This window comes from Rhipicephalus sanguineus, chromosome 5, assembly GCF_013339695.2.
Source record: "Rhipicephalus sanguineus isolate Rsan-2018 chromosome 5, BIME_Rsan_1.4, whole genome shotgun sequence".
Classification (NCBI taxonomy): Eukaryota; Metazoa; Arthropoda; class Arachnida; order Ixodida; family Ixodidae; genus Rhipicephalus; species Rhipicephalus sanguineus.
The window spans coordinates 139,766,856-139,786,162 of record NC_051180.1 but is presented as its reverse complement, the minus strand read 5'-3'; the positions used below and the strand labels follow the sequence as shown (position 1 = coordinate 139,786,162).

Below are 19,307 nucleotides of genomic sequence, written 5' to 3'. Positions count from 1 at the left end.
GAAATAAGGGGTGAGGAGGAGATGAAGCATTCAGGAAGGGTATGTAGTGGATACGAGAAAGAAACCACTATCTCGTCTTCGAAATCAGGAGCGGTTTACGGGCCCCTTAAAAATGAGTCGTTGTGTGCACTGCTGACGTGTCGCAGTCGTGCGCGAGGTTGAGTGTCAAGCTACAACGCTATCCTCGCAAGCTGTATTCGCAGCACACAGTGGAAAAGCATTAAGCAAGCCTACCCAGGTACTCCACGGTACGTACAGTCAGATTTTTTACTATAGCATTCATAATGATATGCATATTTCCGGTGGTATATGACAGGACACGACCGCTCCGCGAATGGCGGCTGTAAGTTTATAAAAAAAAAAGAAAGACTACGACAGGAAAATAGTCTCATGTAGGCACTTTATTCCTGAAAGAAATTGGTACTCTTTCAGACAAACAAACTCAAACGTTCAATCAACAGCTTCAGCAAATATTCACACCTTGCACAGTTTCTAGAATAAAGTCCTTGCACTGACAGCAGATAAGGGTACATTGTTTTCTTTTTTTTTTTACCGTGAGGATGGAACGAAAACCCAAATGATGACTCGGAGCAAAAGTTCATTTTCTTAGTGTTAAACAAAAAAAAAAAAAACAATATTCGTCCATTTGATATCAGAGACGACTGGCCAGCTCTCGATCCATGCAACTTGTCACATGGTCGATAAGGACATAAACTTCCAAGAAATCAATGAATTCGCCGCTTTCGAACAAAGCACAAGCGTCACTTCCTAAATGGCAACTTTGTATTGCTTCTCTTTACCCAGGTTTATTCAACAAGTGAAGCAACGCCCACTCGCTAGTTATTGTGCCACATTATGAACACATTGTATTGCAGTCAGGATGTCATGGAAGAAAATTATGCTCTCTCTTTATGTAAAACACTACCCCAAAAGTTAGGCATTATACAGTTTTAGTGCTAATTCATTGACACTGCGTATGCAGCGCTCCATCTCTCGACTGTGAAAACGAGGATTCTCGCGTAGTTACGAACATTGCGAGAACGACGAGAGAAGTATACCTGATGTCTCCTACACACATGTACGCACCAGCCGCACAATGACCACGCCCCTTTAATGTAGCGTTATACGCATGTCTGTTGCGCGAAACGCAGATACGCGGACACGCGCGCAACGAAAGGTGTACTAGAACTATCTATCGGCTTGTTCGTGCATGCGGCTCTCGGCAAGCCGTTTGCCGCAGTTAGCAACAACACCTCAACAGGCTACAATGGCTACGACATCTGAAGAGCGCGTAAATCAGAACAGGTTGCCAGGAAGAGAGAAGAACAAAGGCATTCTGAACAGCTCTATTGCACAGCGAATCTTCCTGAGCACAACGAAAGTAACAAAAACAAAATAAGCTGAACACAGTGCACTCACACAGATACGTCGTGAAATATGAGACCGGCGGATCATATAGCTTTCTTCATAAATATTCAATGTATCTCGGCTGAGACAATCACTACATTGTGTACGTACAGTAAACGGTGGACTATAAGCTCACGTATAAAAGAGGCCAACTCATAACGGAAGCACATGATACAAGACAGCGGAGATGCCGTACTGACGTACGACCGCACGCCACAGGGGCCCGGCTCAGTAAGGCACGATATAGCTCGGGAACCGGAACGAGGCACGAAGATTGGTCGTTTCAGCAAGCATCAGAGGTATTATAGACAATCGCCGTTCGTTGTGCAAGCAGGTTGGTGTCTACGCGATGTATACATAACTCGCTCACGGGAACGCGTTTGTGCAAGCGAAAAAAAATAAATAAATCGAGACGTAATTGAGAGAGGCGCTGTTTTTGTGTATTTATGTGCGCTTTGGCCATCGTATATTTAGTATTAAAATCAGCCCTAAAATTTAGACACGGATGCAAGCGGAAACTATACTGATGTGAACGAGTGCTTGTCGTCTTTCTACTTGTGTCAGTGTCTCTTTCTTCACGCTAATTTCAGTTGTAACGATGTTAGACGAACTAGCCAAGCAGACTGTCTTTCCGTCATCCGCAATGCATAAAAGTGTGCCGCGCTTTTAAGTCGTGTTTAAAGGCACACGTTGTACTTAGTGATTCGAAACTGCACGAAACTATCGCAACACAGAAGGGAGTGCTGCAAGCCACACTGACACGAACACATCTTACACACCCTGCGTTGCCTTGACAGTGCGCTGTTACGCTGAAGAGCTGTCTCTGTTCTGGCCAATTTGGAGTGGCCGATTTTTCAAGGTAGCAGTATATTCAAACGAATTCGCCTGCATTTTGCATCAAGTCGTATACCGTACCAAATATGACAGGGTCCTATATTATCAACCATGCTTGCACGTCGGACTTGTTGGTTCCCGATATATTTAATTAGCGTAGCGCATCCGGCACAGGTCGAAAGAATGATACAGAAACAGATATTTGGCGTTGTGAGTGTGTGTCTCGTCTTGTGTCGGATGCACTAGACCAGTGGCCTATTATCAGTACTCATGTAATCCGCTTAGCCAATGACATAATATGAATACTCTTGCAGGTTTGGCTGACGTATTTCGTTGAACTCGAAAAACGGCTTGGCAGGCACATAAGCGTCCTTACGATTCCACAGGCTATAGAGGCCCGTGTGGTACCATGCAGTACAAGTTGGATGACATTCAAAGGGCCGAGAAGTCTCTCGTAAGAGCGGGTCACGAAACTTCCCTTCTGTTTCTCCGGGTCGCTTGCTACCGCCCAGCATAACCTCCGCAGCCGATCTCACAAACCTAGACCGGCGCACCACTCCTTAGGAAAGTAGCACAGCCTCTGCCTTTGTGTCCGCAAAAGAGCGATAAAGCAGGAGGAAGACGACCGCTCACCCCTTCCTCCTAGCACCGCTATCTCCGGCACCTATGGGATTGCCCATCTAGAACGCTCGTGGCGGGACCGGAGGCGATTTGTTTACGGGACCCAAAACCAAGGGTCGGCCGATTTGCAAGCCGGCTTCTGTTTCTTCCGTCGTCGCCGCCGACGAGACGCGAGCAGCGGACCGAACACGGGCACGGCACCGGCGGCACCCAGACTCGGTGGCGCCGTCGGAGCCGTTATTCAGAGGAGCCGGCTGCGGCGGCGGCTTCGAGAGCGAGCAGCCGTGTGTAGCCGCGCCGGCGCCCGTGTACGAAACGCATCCGCACCGTCGCGCTCCACAAAGGACCGCATCGCACCGCGAAGCGCGTTTGTTATGACGGACTGCTTTCCCTAACTGCACCGTCTCCTATGTACACCACGGGTGAGCCAAAACACGGAGCTACAGCTCTTTGTTTTTGTGTGGTCCGCGCCCCGAAGCACCAATCACTCGGCTATAGCCCGTTGCTCACTCCCGGCACTATACTTCTATAAGCTCGTTCTCGGCACGGCTCAAAGGCAGTGTCTATGTGAGAGGACGCGAGCTCAGGGCGGATTTTTTCAACCTCCGCAGAGTTCCTTTGCTTTGGGTTTTGTTTTCGTACCGGGCGCATTCAGCGCACCGCCCGTCGCTCGCGCCACAACGGAAGAGAAAGAAGAAAAAGGGCTTGGCAGGCAAAGCACACACGCGGGCGCGTTGCCGGACGGACGGACGCCTCATTTACCCGAATCAGGCGACCTAGCTCGCACTCTCGCAGTTAGAGGGTGCGCACGTATGCGTGTGCACTTTTGCTCCCGTATACACACACACCTCTTCAACGGTACTGCTGCTGCTTCTGTTTGGGCATTCTCGCTATGTTCGGCTGGCGATAACCGTAATAATAAGAGGGCAGCGGAAAAAGAGGAGAGGGAGCAGCGGCAGCGGATGAACAGGGCGCAGTTATGGTAATGCGCCTTCCACGCATCCATGCGTGCCCGCGATCCCAATGACCCCGTGCTGTTTGTGCTCGTCGGCGACGACTGCTGGAGGGCCGCATACGTGCGGCCCCTGCACAGTGGCATGCTTATCGGCCAGTACTATACGCGGGTATCCCGGAGTGGCGCGGCTGCTGCGGCTTTGTGCGCCGTGTGAGGAGATTCATTTAGGCGGAAGTACCACTATAGGGTGGGCTCATTTGAATAGCCTAACGAGCGCCACCGAGGCGCCTTTGACTGCTAGACCAGCGCGCGCCAGCGAAAAGAAGGTTGTGGCACTTAGAGGCTATAACCCCGTTTTGCCTCTCCAGAGTGTATACATTCTATGTAACACCACCGACTCAAATGCGGAGGAGAAAATGGCTCGCGCCTGCGGATAAGATATCAGACGCGGAGCGTGGTGACAATTAGCACTAAATCTCTTTCTGTCGCTTGAGGCAATGCACACGACGAGTACGCCGTGCGTGGTACATGGATACACCAGTGCCGCTCTGTGAAGATGTTGAACATGTAAGCATCTCTTTTTGTAGCGCAACTTGCTACGGCTTTACGCTAAAGCGATCCTCTGTAGTACTAGAATCAGCAGAGCAGACTGGTTTGATTTAATTATATGCACAGCTCGCTCTCCGAAGATTAGGAGAGCGAGTGAGTACTGAAGATCGTATGTCAACTAGCCCTTGAATGAATTCTCCTGGAGTGAGTGTCTTCGTGTAATATATGAGGATAAATTTCTTCTCGCATGCACACGTTTGCAAGAAAGCAGCTGGATGATTCGAAAATATTTGCCGGACAAAAATCAACCTCTGTGATGTAACTCTGCGACACAATATTTTATAAATTTCTAGGACGGTATGTTCAAGTGTCCAGTTTAGAGGCGCCTGCGTAGCAGCGTCCGGACACCTGAGGTACTGACGTATAACATTTCCTTGAAGTGCACACAAACAGAACGCTCTTTATTCAGCTTGTTGAAAGCGATCTAGTCCACGTTTGTTTTGATTATAATCAGCTTAACCAGCGGCAACGAACAAGGAAGAAAACACAGGACGAACCACATGGATTTTTTTTTTCAGCGGGAACACATTCTACGTATACATTAGCACCTTAGGACACATTCACAGCAGTCACTTCCTTATTTTCGTGAGGATACGTATAGTGCCGAAAAGGCTGCAAGGCATATAAGCGAATACACATTCTAAATAACTGACAACTTTTAAAAATAAAATCTCTCGGTCATTCTATACTGGCGCAAAAATCAACACGACTGAACTGCGGCAACACTCGCAGCCGTTGAATAAAATGTGAGAGAAGCTTACGCAAAATAAATGCCCGTTGCATATGTTCCCGCTTGCTTCTTTCTTATCTGCTCACACAAACCCAGCGTAGCACTATACGGCTGTATACCTCCGGGAGGTATGTGCTATCTGTCCATGACACAGAAAGACATGATACGACGTGAATGCAAATGATTAACATATTGCGCCACTTTGGTGATGCCACGATCACTCGGTCATATAGGAGACAGAATAAAAGAACGAAAACAAAAAGCAAGAAACGGGGAAGTCTGACAACAATAACGGATTGCACGAATGATTGGCATGAAAAAAAAAAAAACGAAGGATAAATCTAACGAGCGTTATAAAGCTTTGTATTGCTATACCTTTTTGATTATAAGTCTTATTGCGTTGGGGTTCACGATGGTTTCCACAGGAAGCACGCTGACCCGCCGTGCAGGCTTCAGAAGGCTTTTGCATATACGCCACAGGCACACACTGCATCACTCTTAAATAGCGTCTAACTACTATATAAAAGGCAAAGGCACCCCAGGACTCGGTATGGCGAGCTCTACATGAGGAAGAGGGGAGATCTGACGATGGGTGTACGAATGAGGTGATCACTGGACGGACTTCACAACCTTTCATGCGTCCAGAATGAAAATTTCTCCGTTAAAAAAAAAAAAGAATGTACTTGACTCGAAGGCGAAAAAAAAAAAGGCACGTAGGTCAGCAAACTTTACGCGCACTTTTCGCACGTCCACGTATAAAAGGCCGGATATAGCCGGCCCTCCAACGAAGCACGATCTCCCGTAGAGGTTCTTCTTCGCGCGAGATGTTCGTGTCGAAGAAACAACGTCACGCGCGAGGGAGCGCTCCGCACGATGCCGACGACGACGACGCACCCTTGACGTCTACGACGCCCAGCGCCAGCGGCAGAGGCCGCTGCGGTGTCGCGGGCGCCTCGTGAGTGTCGAGGTCGTCGTAAGGCTCGTCGGGGTTCAGGATGACATCGTCGTCGTCCTTGTCGCTGTCGTCGCTGTCGGCGAGTTCGGTTCGAGGCGCGCCGTCCGAGGCGCACCTTCCACCGCCGGTGCGCGCCGAAGTCGCGGAGGAAGACGACGAAGACTGCGGCAACGCGGAGTCCGCGCTGCCGCTCGAAGGAGGCTGCTTGCCGGAGTGCTTGGCCTCCAGGCGCGCCTGCTCGTTTATCTCCTTGACGGCGCGTAGCTCCTTTTTGAGCTTCATGCGCCGGTTCTGGAACCAGATCTTTATCTGGCGCTCGGTGAGGCACAGGGCGTGAGCGATCTCGATGCGTCGCCGCCGCGTCAGGTAGTGGTTGAAGTGGAACTCCTTCTCCAGCTCCAGCGTCTGGTAGCGCGTGTACGTCTGCCTGCCACGCCGCCTGGGGCATCCATTGGGACCTGAGCGAAAACAAAAGAATAATAAAATCGTGGTGCTCGTTTTAAGAGAAATACAAACAGTAGAAACGTTCGTTCAGTGTATCCGGTAAGCAAAGCGCTCGGAACATACATACATACATACATACATACATGCATACATACATACATACATACATACATACATACATACATACATACATACATACATACATACATACATACATACATACATACATACATACATACATACATACACACATACCAGTCCGTCCGTCGACCTGCCCACCCACCCACCCACTTAATTGTCTATCAATCAAACACACACACACACACACACACACACACACACACACACACACACACACACACACACACACACACACACACACACACACACACACACACACACACACACACACACACGGACGCGCAAACAAACAAACAAACAAACAAATTCTTAGCCTAACATTGTTCGTAATAACAAATTCTGGGCAATTGTGATGCTTGGCAGATTATCAGCGAAGGTAGTGTTGTCCAATGGCAAACACCACCTCGAGCGCGAAACTTTGTGTACTCAGCCCACACGCTTCCGCGCTTTGTGTATTCTCTATGTCTGCAACACCTTTGTTTCAAGGCCGTGCATGTCAGAGATACACGAAATGGTTGGTTGCATACAAATAGTTCAAACTATACACGGCGCTGTACTTGTCACCTTCTTTCTTTGTTTCTTTGGTGCTGGCAGCGGTTACTAACCAATGTCAGGTTGTGTGTTAAACATAATCTAAATGCAGAAAGAATGCTTCATTCCTTCAAGGACGCCATTGTAGTCAGTGAAATTACTTCGTTATCTATTTCCTGATTGTTACGCATATATATCGCGTAAAATAAAGAGCAAGATATATTTATTCTTGAACATGACCATGAGTCATTTCTTTGTTGCCCCATAAAGCCAAGTTGTCAGCTCACAGACGCGGCAAATATGGCTTTAAACTGCTCGGAAAGTCTCCTTCCAATATCGTTCTCGCAATTCCGACGTGAACACGTAATTTTTTATCACTACACGAATTCTTCGCGGTGCCCATTTCGTATACTCCGGAATATAAGCGGCGGTAATTCATGCAAGCCGTATTTCACTCGCACACGCAAAAAAATGGCCAATCATATACTTGAGTCTGCGCGCGATTAGATCGTTGAAGTGAATGTGTCGCGGGCCTTTTGTGTCGGGGCATTTCTTTTCGGATACAAATATAGCCCCACTCGCCCACAATTAAAAAACTGAGCCCTTTCCCGTCGGCAAGAACAATCCCGCGTTGAACGAGGCGATTCTCGATTCCGCGAAGCAATCGGTGAAACCCATTCGAGCGGGACCGTATAAATAATAGCTATGGTTCGTAATTTTCGTCGAGAGGAAAACATGCACTCTCGAAGCTCGTTATCGCGAGCCTAGAAACTCGAATGCCCCAGGTTGTGATGTGCGAGGACATCCATATACGGTCGGAATGTGAATAGAGTGACACGGTTTGAATACGAAATATGGGCACCGACACGTCGGCGGTGGCAGGCTCGCACGTTTTTCCGTGCTTTTGTGAAGCGGGGAAATTAACGGCGAATGAAAACTATAGTCATTGCGCGTGCTTATAAGGCACGTTTATGCTACGCCGTTCTCGTGACATATTTTTCTTCTCTGCGACACTTCGCCATTCGCCGTTAAATGGAGCCCCCCACGTAAGGGACTGCTAAATGAAACCGTATACATTTTGTACCCCGTTTTCCCCTTCTACCCGGGATGATTCATTCTTTCGTAGATGTTTATAGACCATCAGTGTGTTTTGTGAGCTTTCGCGCTCCTGCATCGAGCCGAATTTCTTGATGGAATGTGGCTCGGAATAAATTGGCATGTCTGATAGTGGGAAATTAAAAAAAAAGGAAGATAAGTTAAGTTCGCGAGTGCACTACCGTACTGTAGTTGGTTAGTATTCATAGTTACGCGGAGCAGCGCAACACGACCGGGACAGAGAATATGACACATACACACCGCTAACTTTTAGCTACGTTTCCTTGTGGCCGCACGTGTTACAATAGTAGAATGATAATGTCGTCATACAATGATCGCAAAGAAACGTTTGGTTGGAAGTTAGCGCTGTGTCTCTGTCATCCTATGCGAGGTTGCTCTCGTGAGGTGATGTTACGTGTAATTATGAAGAAAAACTGAGCGTGTATACAATACAAACCTGAAAACAGGTGAAACGAATGAGGATACTCCTCGACGCGATGATGCAGCTTGTGAGCGGCGGCCCGGAACGCAGAACCTGCAGGAAAAGGAAAACGAACATGATTGAGTTGATGCACTTTCCGGTGGTGTCGGTATATAGTTCATTCACGAAGAAACTGTTCAATCACTGGCACGAACACGGATTAATCCAGACAAGCTAGATGTAAAACAAATGTAAAAAGCTGAGGGGAGTCCAGAGGGAATAAAATGATTGCATTTGCAGTTTCACTATCATGCAAAATATATCTCAAAACTTTTGTCTGTGTATGAAGGGTGGTACGACGGATGTCGACACCGGGACCCACGAGGCACTGACACGGACAAAATCTTTTTATCACGTGACTACAGGGTCATTCCACGCCAAACGTCCCAGACATTGCGCTCGACCCTCTCCAATTGTATTTTAAAAAATTGTGGACGTTCATATCAGTGCACTATTTGCCCTCGGAAAGTATTTTTCGGAGAAAAAAAAATTTTCTTGTCTGTTACAATGATTTGAATTTTGCCGTAGTGGGTGAAACATAGGTTGCGAAAAAATACTCTAAAAATACAATACTTTACGGAACGCCTTAAATATCTGCTGTTTACTTGAAAAGGAATGGCACTATCTTACTTATCACCCATTGACGACCACTACTTTGTCTCACGATGTGCATTGTGGTGAAGCAATGCTGCAATTCTGCGCCCATTTTGATTATTTTTTAAATTCTACGAATATTACAGACAAAATAGGACTACATCACATGGCTGGATAGTTGGCAGTAAGCGTGTCAAAAAGTATTGAAGTCGATGACCGAGTAGTTTCGAAGTGGAAGGGGCGCAAACATTGAAAAATGTGTGAAATGCTCCACGGTTCAGGCACATGTAGAGTGGTGATGCAGTCCAAGTAAAAATGCACGCTTGGTCTCGTTGGGAAGAGTAAACAAAGGATATTTATTTGTGAAAGTTTCATCGGAGTGTTTTTTTTTTTTTTTTTTTTGGCGAGAAACAAAAATTTACGTTGAGCGTTCGCGGCGTGCCTGGGCGCGGGCCCGTAAGTCCGCTTCACTGCGCCGCCACAGTTCTTTTGTGCAACGGAAGTATGCAGCGCCCACGCGGGTGGCACGATCGTGTGCTGCTGTGAGTTTTCACGTTTCGACACGCATTCTTCGGCTTTCCGCTGTGCCGCCGACGAAGTGTCAGGGAAAACGAGTGATGGTTCGCTTAAAATATATTATTATATAATAAAAGTGGCTAACAGGCACCGGAAATACACTTATAATTCTTTTTTATGGGCAGCTCGCTTGAACGTGACTCGCGCCATTCGTGCCTCGGAGCCGAATGGTGCTACGTATTCTTACGCTAGGATCTTCGGCAGAGGTGAACTTTGCTCCGGTGATCGCGTCGCCGAGCGAGCACGCGGCACTCGAAGGTTCGTCTTTCGGCCGCATCCCTTGGCAGCGCGTAAGATAAACATTGCGAATGGTGAGTATACTGCTATCGTGTCATATTTTAGACGGAGAGCCTGTACAACAGAAACCGAAAGCGATAAATATACAAAAGGACGAAGCCGCCTTTAAGGCGGCTTCGTCCTTTTAAATGTCTATCGCCTTCGCTTAGTAATCGCAAGACGATTACTAAGATGAAAGCATCGCATGCAGCGTGGCAGAAAGTTGAGCTCTCAGCAAGGTTTGAGTCTACAATCTCAGTCAAAGGTACGCGCACGTTTCACCTTTTCGTGCCATCATCACTGACCACTCTTAATGCCGGGCTCACCACCTACTCAGCAACACAGGCATTTCAAGTGGCGAAGGCCATACGTCGGCAACGGAAGTAAGAACTGCAACCTCCGCAGAGATCGAAAACAAAACCCAAGCTCTGCGCCTGTCGTACGTGTGCATGCAGTGACGTGGGAATGAAATCGTGCTCTGCTCCGACTATATACTAACCGGCAGCCTTTAGTGCCCTTCCGAAACATCCTGCCAGCCATATACACTGTTTGCAAGTTTTCAGCAACATGAAAACTCACAGCAGCACACGATCTTGCCACCCGCGTGGGCGCTGCATACTTCCGTTGCCCAAGGAACAGTGGTGGCGCAGTGAAGCGGACTTACGGGCCCGCGCCCAGACACGCCGCGAACGCTCAACATAAATTTTTGTTTCTCGCCTAAAACAAAAAACACTCCGATTAAACTTTCACAAATAAATCTCCTTTGTTTACTCTTCTTCTCAACGAGACCAAGCGTGAATTTTTACTTGGACTGCATCACCACTCTACATGTGCCTGAACCTGGGGCATTTCACACATTTTCCAATGTTTGCGCCCCTTCCACTTCGAAACTACTCGGTCATCGACTTCAATACTTCTTTGACACGCTTACTGCCAACTATCCAGCCATGTGATATAGTCCTATTTTGTCTGTAATATTCGTAGAATTTTTAAAAAATAATCAAAATGGGTGCAGAATTGCAGCATTGCTTCACCACAATGCACATCGTGTGACAAAGTAGTGGTCGTCAATGGGTGATAAAAAGATAGTGCCATTCCTCTTCAACTAAACAGCAGATATTTAAGGCGTTCCGTAAAGTATTGCATTTTTTAGAGTATTTTTTCGCAACCTATGTTTCACCCACTACAGCAAAATTCAAATCACTGTAACAGACAAGAAAATTTTTTTTCTCCAAAAAATACTTTCCGACGGCAAATAGTGCACTGATATGAACGTCCACAATTTTTTAAAATACAATTGGAGAGGGTCGAGCGCAATGTCTGGGACGTTTGGCGTGGAATGACCCTACAGCGATTTGGTTGCTTTATAAGGAGGCGTACTCCTTGGCCCTCTATGGTGCATAATAACACAATAAAAGCACGAAAAAACCCCAGATTAAGACACGATTCTTTTGCGTGCCGTTCTACAAACCCTATATTAACTATATTAGTTCTCATTAATATTGTGTCTAACAAACAAAAACGAGCCCTTTAAAATCATCTTCTTTCCTTCATTTTAAAAACACTGGAATTTTACAGTCCTGACTTTCAGTTCTACCTTTGCAAAGCATTAACAATTTCAGAACACGATGCATGCACTCAAGTGGAATCAGAACCACGGATTTGTCAAAAAAATAACTGCCCGTATAGACAGTAATGCACACGTTTCGTGAAGAGTTATGCGCTGCCCCATTACACATCTATCAGGGGAAAAAAACGGACAATAAAGCTATAATGTCTTGTGATCGTTTTCTCGATTGTGTTGGTACTTTGAATTATTCGAACTGGAGTATAGTAACATACATTGCAAGGCCGTTCTCTGAGGTTGAAGACTAAACTTTGTACTGGACTTAAATTGACATTTTCCGTCGAATCTATTGCCCTTGTATAACAGAACGCTCATTTTTACAAAAGGTACAGGTGATACAGAACGAGCTTTAAAAAACAGTGCTGACTCTTTGCGTATATCTTTTTTTATTATTAAATGCACATAAGGGGAGGTTGGTGCCAATGTGTGGCGCAGGCTTCTCTAATTGCTTATATAATAGTTGCCGTCGCAAAGTACGCTAAGTAGTGCACAAGCACAAAACTATACAAATAGGTATATGGACGAACACTCAAGCATTCAGTCCAATACTTCGATACAAACAAGTGTCTACCCAACACAAAAGTTCACGAAACAGAAATATTCACACAAACGAAATGTCGACACGTAGCATAAAAGTTCGCCAAGATGTTTTCACAGCAGATCACCAGGCACTTAAAAATTGTCTCATTTGCGTATACTTCACAAATAATTCCCGACTAACGCTGTAAAAACTTTCGTACGCAGTGCACAGACGATGAAAAAAAAAACACGAAATTAAAACCGATGTTGGACATTGTGATGACGTGCATTTTTGTTATGTCACAGTTCAGAGGTACGAGGACTTCGAACACACGAGATTCGAGTTTTTGAAACGTCCCACTTAGGAAGCGTAATATTTTCAAAGGCATGTTCACATGCTAAAAAGTGACGATATGATACATAAGAATTATAAGCCTTGAAAAGGTCAATGACGAAGTCACCAATTGAAACGCCGTAAAAATAACGATATATATCCTCCAGCGAATGGTTTGTTTCCCGTTTGCAACCTTACACTCGGCCAATCCAAATCTAACCACAATATCAAAGTTAATAATAACATCTCTGGATAATTAATAAACCCGGACAGCGAATCCCACGACCTTGGTTTCAGTAAACAAGATCTATTTTTTTAAAGAATTAGGTAGAGAAATATAAAACTGCCACATTAAAAAAAAAACAGAAAGGACAATATATTTTGTGGTCGGAGCAATCACGAACAATCTAAAAAAAAAGTTCACTAGGCAATTTGGCTTTTAAGGTTTCACGCATGGACTTCAGCTTGTCATGTGCAAGGTGTCATGCAATTATGCAGTTGGCATGCGCAAAAGCGGGTCAATTTCTGTATACCAAGGCCTTTCTAACTTTCTGGCAAACAACACGTCATTCAAGTAGTTATTAAGAGGTCTGTACAGGTGAGGTTTCGTTTGTTTTATGTAGTAAATTTTGGTACAGTGATCCTCCCACTACAGCGGAATGCCGCCAGAAAATTGAACAACATTTTTTTATATATATATAACACGTGTTCTGACGCTGCGTTGCACACCGAACGCAGAAATATGCCGCCGTACACTGCTCTAAGGTACGTCTCTGTGTAAATGTTTTGACTTCAGACTAGACTGAGGTCAAAACTCAGACTGGAGCACAATATATTGACCTAAGTGACCAGACTTTTGGCTGAATACTCGCAGAGGAAGATGTTCCTAATTTTTTTTTTTTCTGAATTGCTACATGTTAATGTTTCTGCAGTCAAACGCTCCAATAATGAAGAGAAAAGAAAATACGAAACAAAACTACAAAAAAAAATGCGGTCGCATAGTCGTCTATGGAGACCATCAATACCGGTGAAGCAACACAAAACGTGATAAAAAATTATCGGCAACGGCGTCAATCAACTGCCCATATCAGAAGCCATGCATGTTGCAGAAAAAAAAAAGACTAACACAGGTTACATTGAACCTTAGCAAGAACTTTTGTTGTCCACAATGTCATACCTTCTTTTCATCAACTCTTTCTTCCATATGTACACCAACCAAACGCGCGATAAAAACGCCGTGAATGTTCATGTTAGAGGCAGTTATGTGTGTGTATGTCTAACATAGAAAAATGCATTACTCTGCATATTAACCGCTCTGGTAAAGCTTAGCGGCTAACGTGCGTGCATGCTGCATTGCTGAGCTCGAGGACGCAGTTTTGTATATGCATGGTGGTTAGCGCAGCTAGCGAGAGAGAGATAGAGAGAACGTGAGATAAAATGCAGAGATGTTAACTCGATGCCGGCTTGCTACACTGGGGAATGGGCAAGGGCATAAAATAATGAGAAAAACAAAGAAAAAACACAAAAAAAGTGTTCGCCCGAGCCCGGAAAAGTCAGCTGGTAGCCGCTATATACAGTTTTTCGTTCAGTCCTGATGATAGCGAAGCAGATGCAAGTGCATACGACAGCAGTAATGAGAGAGTATCTAACATGATTTCTGTCGCCGTGTGATACACCGGCTGTATACGTATTGAAGATCAGGCTACAAAAAAGTAATAAACAAAAGAAGAAAAGGCGTAAAACAAGAAAAAAAGAAAAGGTGTTGGACACGCTTCGCTGCGCCTGTTGCCACGCGACGCAATCACACTCTGTGAAACGCATCCGCTGCCTTCATTAGATACATAGTGAAGCATTCGCGACAGTAAAAACAAAGAAAAAAAAACGCCAGGCCTGCGCTGAAACCGCAGCACAGTCACAGCGAAAGCTGGAAGAGCGGCGTTTCTAGGGCCCGTTGTAAGCTGTCTTGGGGCTACTAATACAAGTACACCAGCAAGGTACCCACTACACCATAAATCATAATTTTTGTGAAGTTGGGAAGCACCTACTAAGCCATTATTCGTCATTCTGTGGAGAAGCGAGGCACCAGCTACACGTCTGTAAGGCATTATGTGCACTTTGTTGACGCGACGACTGATGACGATGAAGAATTATGGCTCAGCCCTTTGTAATGGGTTGGAATCTAAACGGCCCACCAGTTATGTAATTTGCATTGGGTGACGCCCGGTCGCTATTTCCCTCTCCCGCCATGCTGTACATACGTTGACGTGGGAGACAGACGGGTGGGGGGGGGGGCGAAGAACTTTACTGAGACCCCGAGGAAATGGTTCATGCGCTTATGGGCTTCCTTGGCAACCAATACAAGTGCACTTGCGAGGAAACCACTTCGCTATAAATCATTGTAATTTTTGAGAAGAAGGGCAGCAGGCACTGTGCCATTTTTCGTCATTCTACGAAGAGCGTTGGTACCTGCTATACGCATGTAAGGCATTATGTGCACTTTCTTGATGCTGTGCCTGATGACGATGAAGAATTATGGCAGAGTCCTTTGTAATGGGTTGGAAGCATTCAAAAACCTACTCGTTGCGCAATTCGCATTGTGTGACGCCTGGTTAGAGAATTCACGTTGTGCGACGCTTGGTGCTTATTTTACTCTTCTACCAGGCTATATTCTATATGCTAATGCGGTTCGTTCCCGACATGAAGCCTGTATAGGATCTTTTTGCAAAGCAGTTTCAAGCACCGGCATGGCTGAGAAGTTGAATACTGGGCTCCCACGCAGAGGGCCCAGGTTCGAACCTCGTTCCATCCTGGAAATTTTTTCTTATTTCGTTTTTTTTTCCTATTTCGAGCGATACTGGTTACGGACACCGGCGGCGGCGGCGGCGGCGGCAGCGGCGGCGGCGGCGGCGGCGGCGGCGGCGGACAACTACGGCGCCAAAAACGGCCGGTGAAATGATCTCATAACAGCTTTCGCTGTAAAAAATGATTAGAACATAATCTAAACTTAGATATCAGGTTGACGGTTTATTAGGTGTACCATCGCAAAGAACAAAAGCAAGTCAACGGATAGCGTGGTTTGATAGTGAATAGAGATTTAAAATTTCGTATATTCTAGAAACGGGTAAGCTCAAAGTGCGTTACAATATTGAAACATGCATGAATAATCCGGCTGCGAAGGCTATAAGGACGTTTCGGCTCCCGCAGGCAACACAGGTCGCATACGGCGCCACAAAGTGCCATCCGCATAATCTCTTTTATTGTTCTTGTTATTTAATTTGCAGTGTACACGCCTCAACTCAAGCATACAGGAGAGAACCCGTCTTTCTTTCTTTCTTTTTTCGTGAAGAGCGCCTGCAGAGACCGGAAATTCGCGCAGCGTGAAGATGGCTATCACAATGACATCAAAAACAGGAACGGCTTTTACGCCTGAGTTAAAAATAAAATGCGCAGAAAAAAAAGAAACAAAGGAAAGAAAAGAACGAAGAAAATGAAATTTAGATGGAGGCACGCAAGTGTGGTGCCGTTAGCCCGTTGCTATATCTCTAAGGGATGAAGCAACTATTGTCGCGCAGGTGCTTTTATAATGGACGGGGAAAATAAAGAAGCCATGAACGGCGAGTTAAAAAAAATGGACTTCGTTAAATTGCGCGGACACCGCTTTTGGCACGCATGTGTGACGCTGATATCAGCATCCGGGGTTTATAACTGCGCGGCACTTAATTTCGGCACTTGAAATTGGTATCTATAGCCTTATACTTACCGTTTGTGTGCGTTCAGATGCGTTTCCAACTACGAAGTCAGTGACACCGATCTATCTAACGCTTCAAGTTTATTTTCTACAGTCATTGTGTTGGTTCGTGGCTTACACTTTGTAAGGAGAGTATGCTCCCAGCGTGTATTTTCCTTTCTTACATGCATACAAATTCAGATGCACGTTTTGCAGTAATTTCTTTACTCCATGTTCCGGAAATACGTATGTCAGCCATTAAATGTTAAATTTTGATGTTTCTTCTATGAATATCTACAAACATCCATGCATCGGCGGTATATCTAGTAAAGAAAGTTAATTTTGTGGCTTTACGGGCTTGAACCCACGATTTTATTGTGAAAATTTGCAATCAAAGTGCAGGCGTCCCGACAGGGACCGAATCCACGACCTCGAACTAGGCAAAGCAACGACGCCAGCTCAGGTGTATACCACGGCGAGCAACGTGATTATTATTTTCCATAGCAAATTATTATTATTTCTCACTCCCGCCCCCCCCCCCCCCTCTTTCTATCTCATGTTTACACGCTCACTTGCTTCACAAGGGCGGGCAGGTTGTAAAAATAGCAAATACATGTTGTCTATCCACTACCACGCTTTCAGTGATGTGTAGGGCAAATAATTATTATTGAGGGCACCAGTTAAGTCTACAAGAAAGTTTTTAGCTGCAACTAACCAAGAAAACAAAACTCCCACACTCAAGAAAAAAATGCAGGAGAGGCAATACTTGTATGCCTTAAAAATATACTTAAACTGCAAGAACTTAAGCTGGTCAATATCAGGTACATACCCTGCCGTTTCTGGTTTCTACACTGCAATTGTGGGGTCTGCCGCCCCCTACATCACGGTGATGGACGTGCAACCCCAAGAGGTTCCGTCCGGTTCCGGTTCAACCGCGGGGATCGCCTCGAGGAAGCGTGGTAACACAGCAAGCGAGAGCGAGGACACCGAGCTGTACTCCGCATCAGGCGATGAGTCCTCCGAAGACGGCTTTCAACCTGTGTTGTACCGCAAGGCCAAACGAAGAATCATCAACGCATCGTCGGCGTCAAGCACAACCACTGTGAAAACTGCGCCTCAGCGGTGGCCCCACTCCATCCTGTTTGTGCCACAGAACGCTATCGACAATCTGCGTGTCCTCAACAGGCAAGCATTGTCTTTGTACCTTGAAAACACAGTGCCAAACGAGATCAAGGATATCAGGCTAAACACGAGGAAAAACATTTTGGCAATCGATGTCATGAACCCGAGTGCGCTGAGCACGCTGCAGCATGTAACGCAGCTGGGGAACATCAAAGTCCGGCCAATCATTCCAGCGGATGGTGCCACCGTAGCAGGTGTCATCTATGACATCGACACTGAAATCGCCAATGAAGACCTCTCAGTGCTTATAAAACCGGCGAATGAAAACAACGTCATTGTGCATGTAGGTCGCCTAGGTAACACACGTTGTGTGCGAGTAACGTTCAAGGGTGACTGCCTACCGTCTTACGTGAAGGTTGGCCATTTTCGTCACCAGGTCCGTCCATTTATACCGAAGCCTATGCAGTGTTTCAACTGCCAGAAGATTGGCCACGTGAAGGGCGTTTGCAGAAATTCCGCAGTGTGCCCCCGATGCGCCGAACCTCATTCAGAAGACAACTGTAGTGCAACTACGCTGAAGTGCCCGAACTGTCATGGTGCTCACAGTGCTTCCTCCAAGGAATGTCCTCAGATAAAGAAGGAGATTTCTGTTCTGAAACAGATGGTGAGAGACAGCTCAACTCACAAAGAGGCAGCGGAAAAAGTGAGGCGAAGACGACGTCACCGTCGAAGGTCGTCACGAAGGACAATGTCGCATTCAGTGAGAAAGTCCGTTCCTCCGGTTCCCAGCGCGGCAAACACCAACGCCGCTGAAACAGGGGCTACTTGTAGATCTCTCTCAACAAAGGAATGGCCACCACTTAAGGAAACGCGACCAGTAGAGAAGCCACAGCAGAGGGAGCCTCAACCACAAGTGCAAGATGCTACAACGGCATGGCACACAGATCACCAAGTGGTAGCGATTCTGCGATCATTGATGAACGCCATTCGCATGTTGTTAGGCAACATGAAGACGACGTCAGCTAGAAGTGCCCTTCAAGTACTGGACGCTCTCAGTCCGGTGCTGGCAGCCCTTGAATAGACCATGGCTCAGTCACCGATGCCTTTCAGGGATGAGGTCCGGAATGCAGCAATATTTCAGTGGAATGCCAGAGGACTGAGATCGCGCATTGCTGTTTTTCGGCGATTCGTGTACGCCAATAAGTTTCCCGTAATCGTCATCTGCGAGCCGAATTTATCCAGTGCAATAAGACTTTCTGGATACGAACCTTTTATGTCGTCTGCCATTACTGAAAGAAGCAAGGTTCTGGTGTTCATTCGCCGCGATCTCACTTACATCCTTCAGCCTGTACCACCTCATGATGATAATCAATATGTATGTTTAAGAGTGAAAAAGAAGAGACTTACCATTACAGTTGTGGGCGCATACCTATCACCATCAAGTCGGTTTGATCATAAAAGATTACGAGATATCCTATCATCAGCCCCGGATCCATGTGTTATCATCGGGGATTTTAACGCCCATCATACTCTATGGGGAAGCCCGAAGACCGACGTGAAAGGCAGAAATTTGGTGTCTTTCGCCTCCGATAATGAACTTTTGTTGTTGAATGATGGCAGTCCTACATTTTTACGTGGCTCCACATACAGCAGCTGTCTCGACTTGGCTTTTGTTTCACGAAGCTTAGTGAGGCATGCGGGGTGGTTCACGGACATAGAAACGCATGGG

At 46.2% G+C, this 19,307-nt stretch overlaps 1 protein-coding gene across 1 annotated transcript in view; it reads right to left on the bottom strand.

Annotated features, from left to right (window-relative positions):
- Positions 1–4,806: 4,806 nt before the first annotated feature.
- Positions 4,807–19,307, bottom strand: part of LOC119394280 (homeobox protein abdominal-A homolog) — a 61,434-nt gene continuing 46,933 nt past the window's right edge. Inside the window, exons 2-3 of the mRNA XM_037661563.2 lie at positions 8,780–8,857; positions 4,807–6,569 (exon numbers count right to left, since the gene is read on the bottom strand). Of these exons, the coding sequence (XP_037517491.1) occupies positions 6,004–6,569; positions 8,780–8,857 (644 nt within the window). The 3' untranslated portion in view covers positions 4,807–6,003. The remainder of the gene's footprint in view (positions 6,570–8,779; positions 8,858–19,307) is intronic.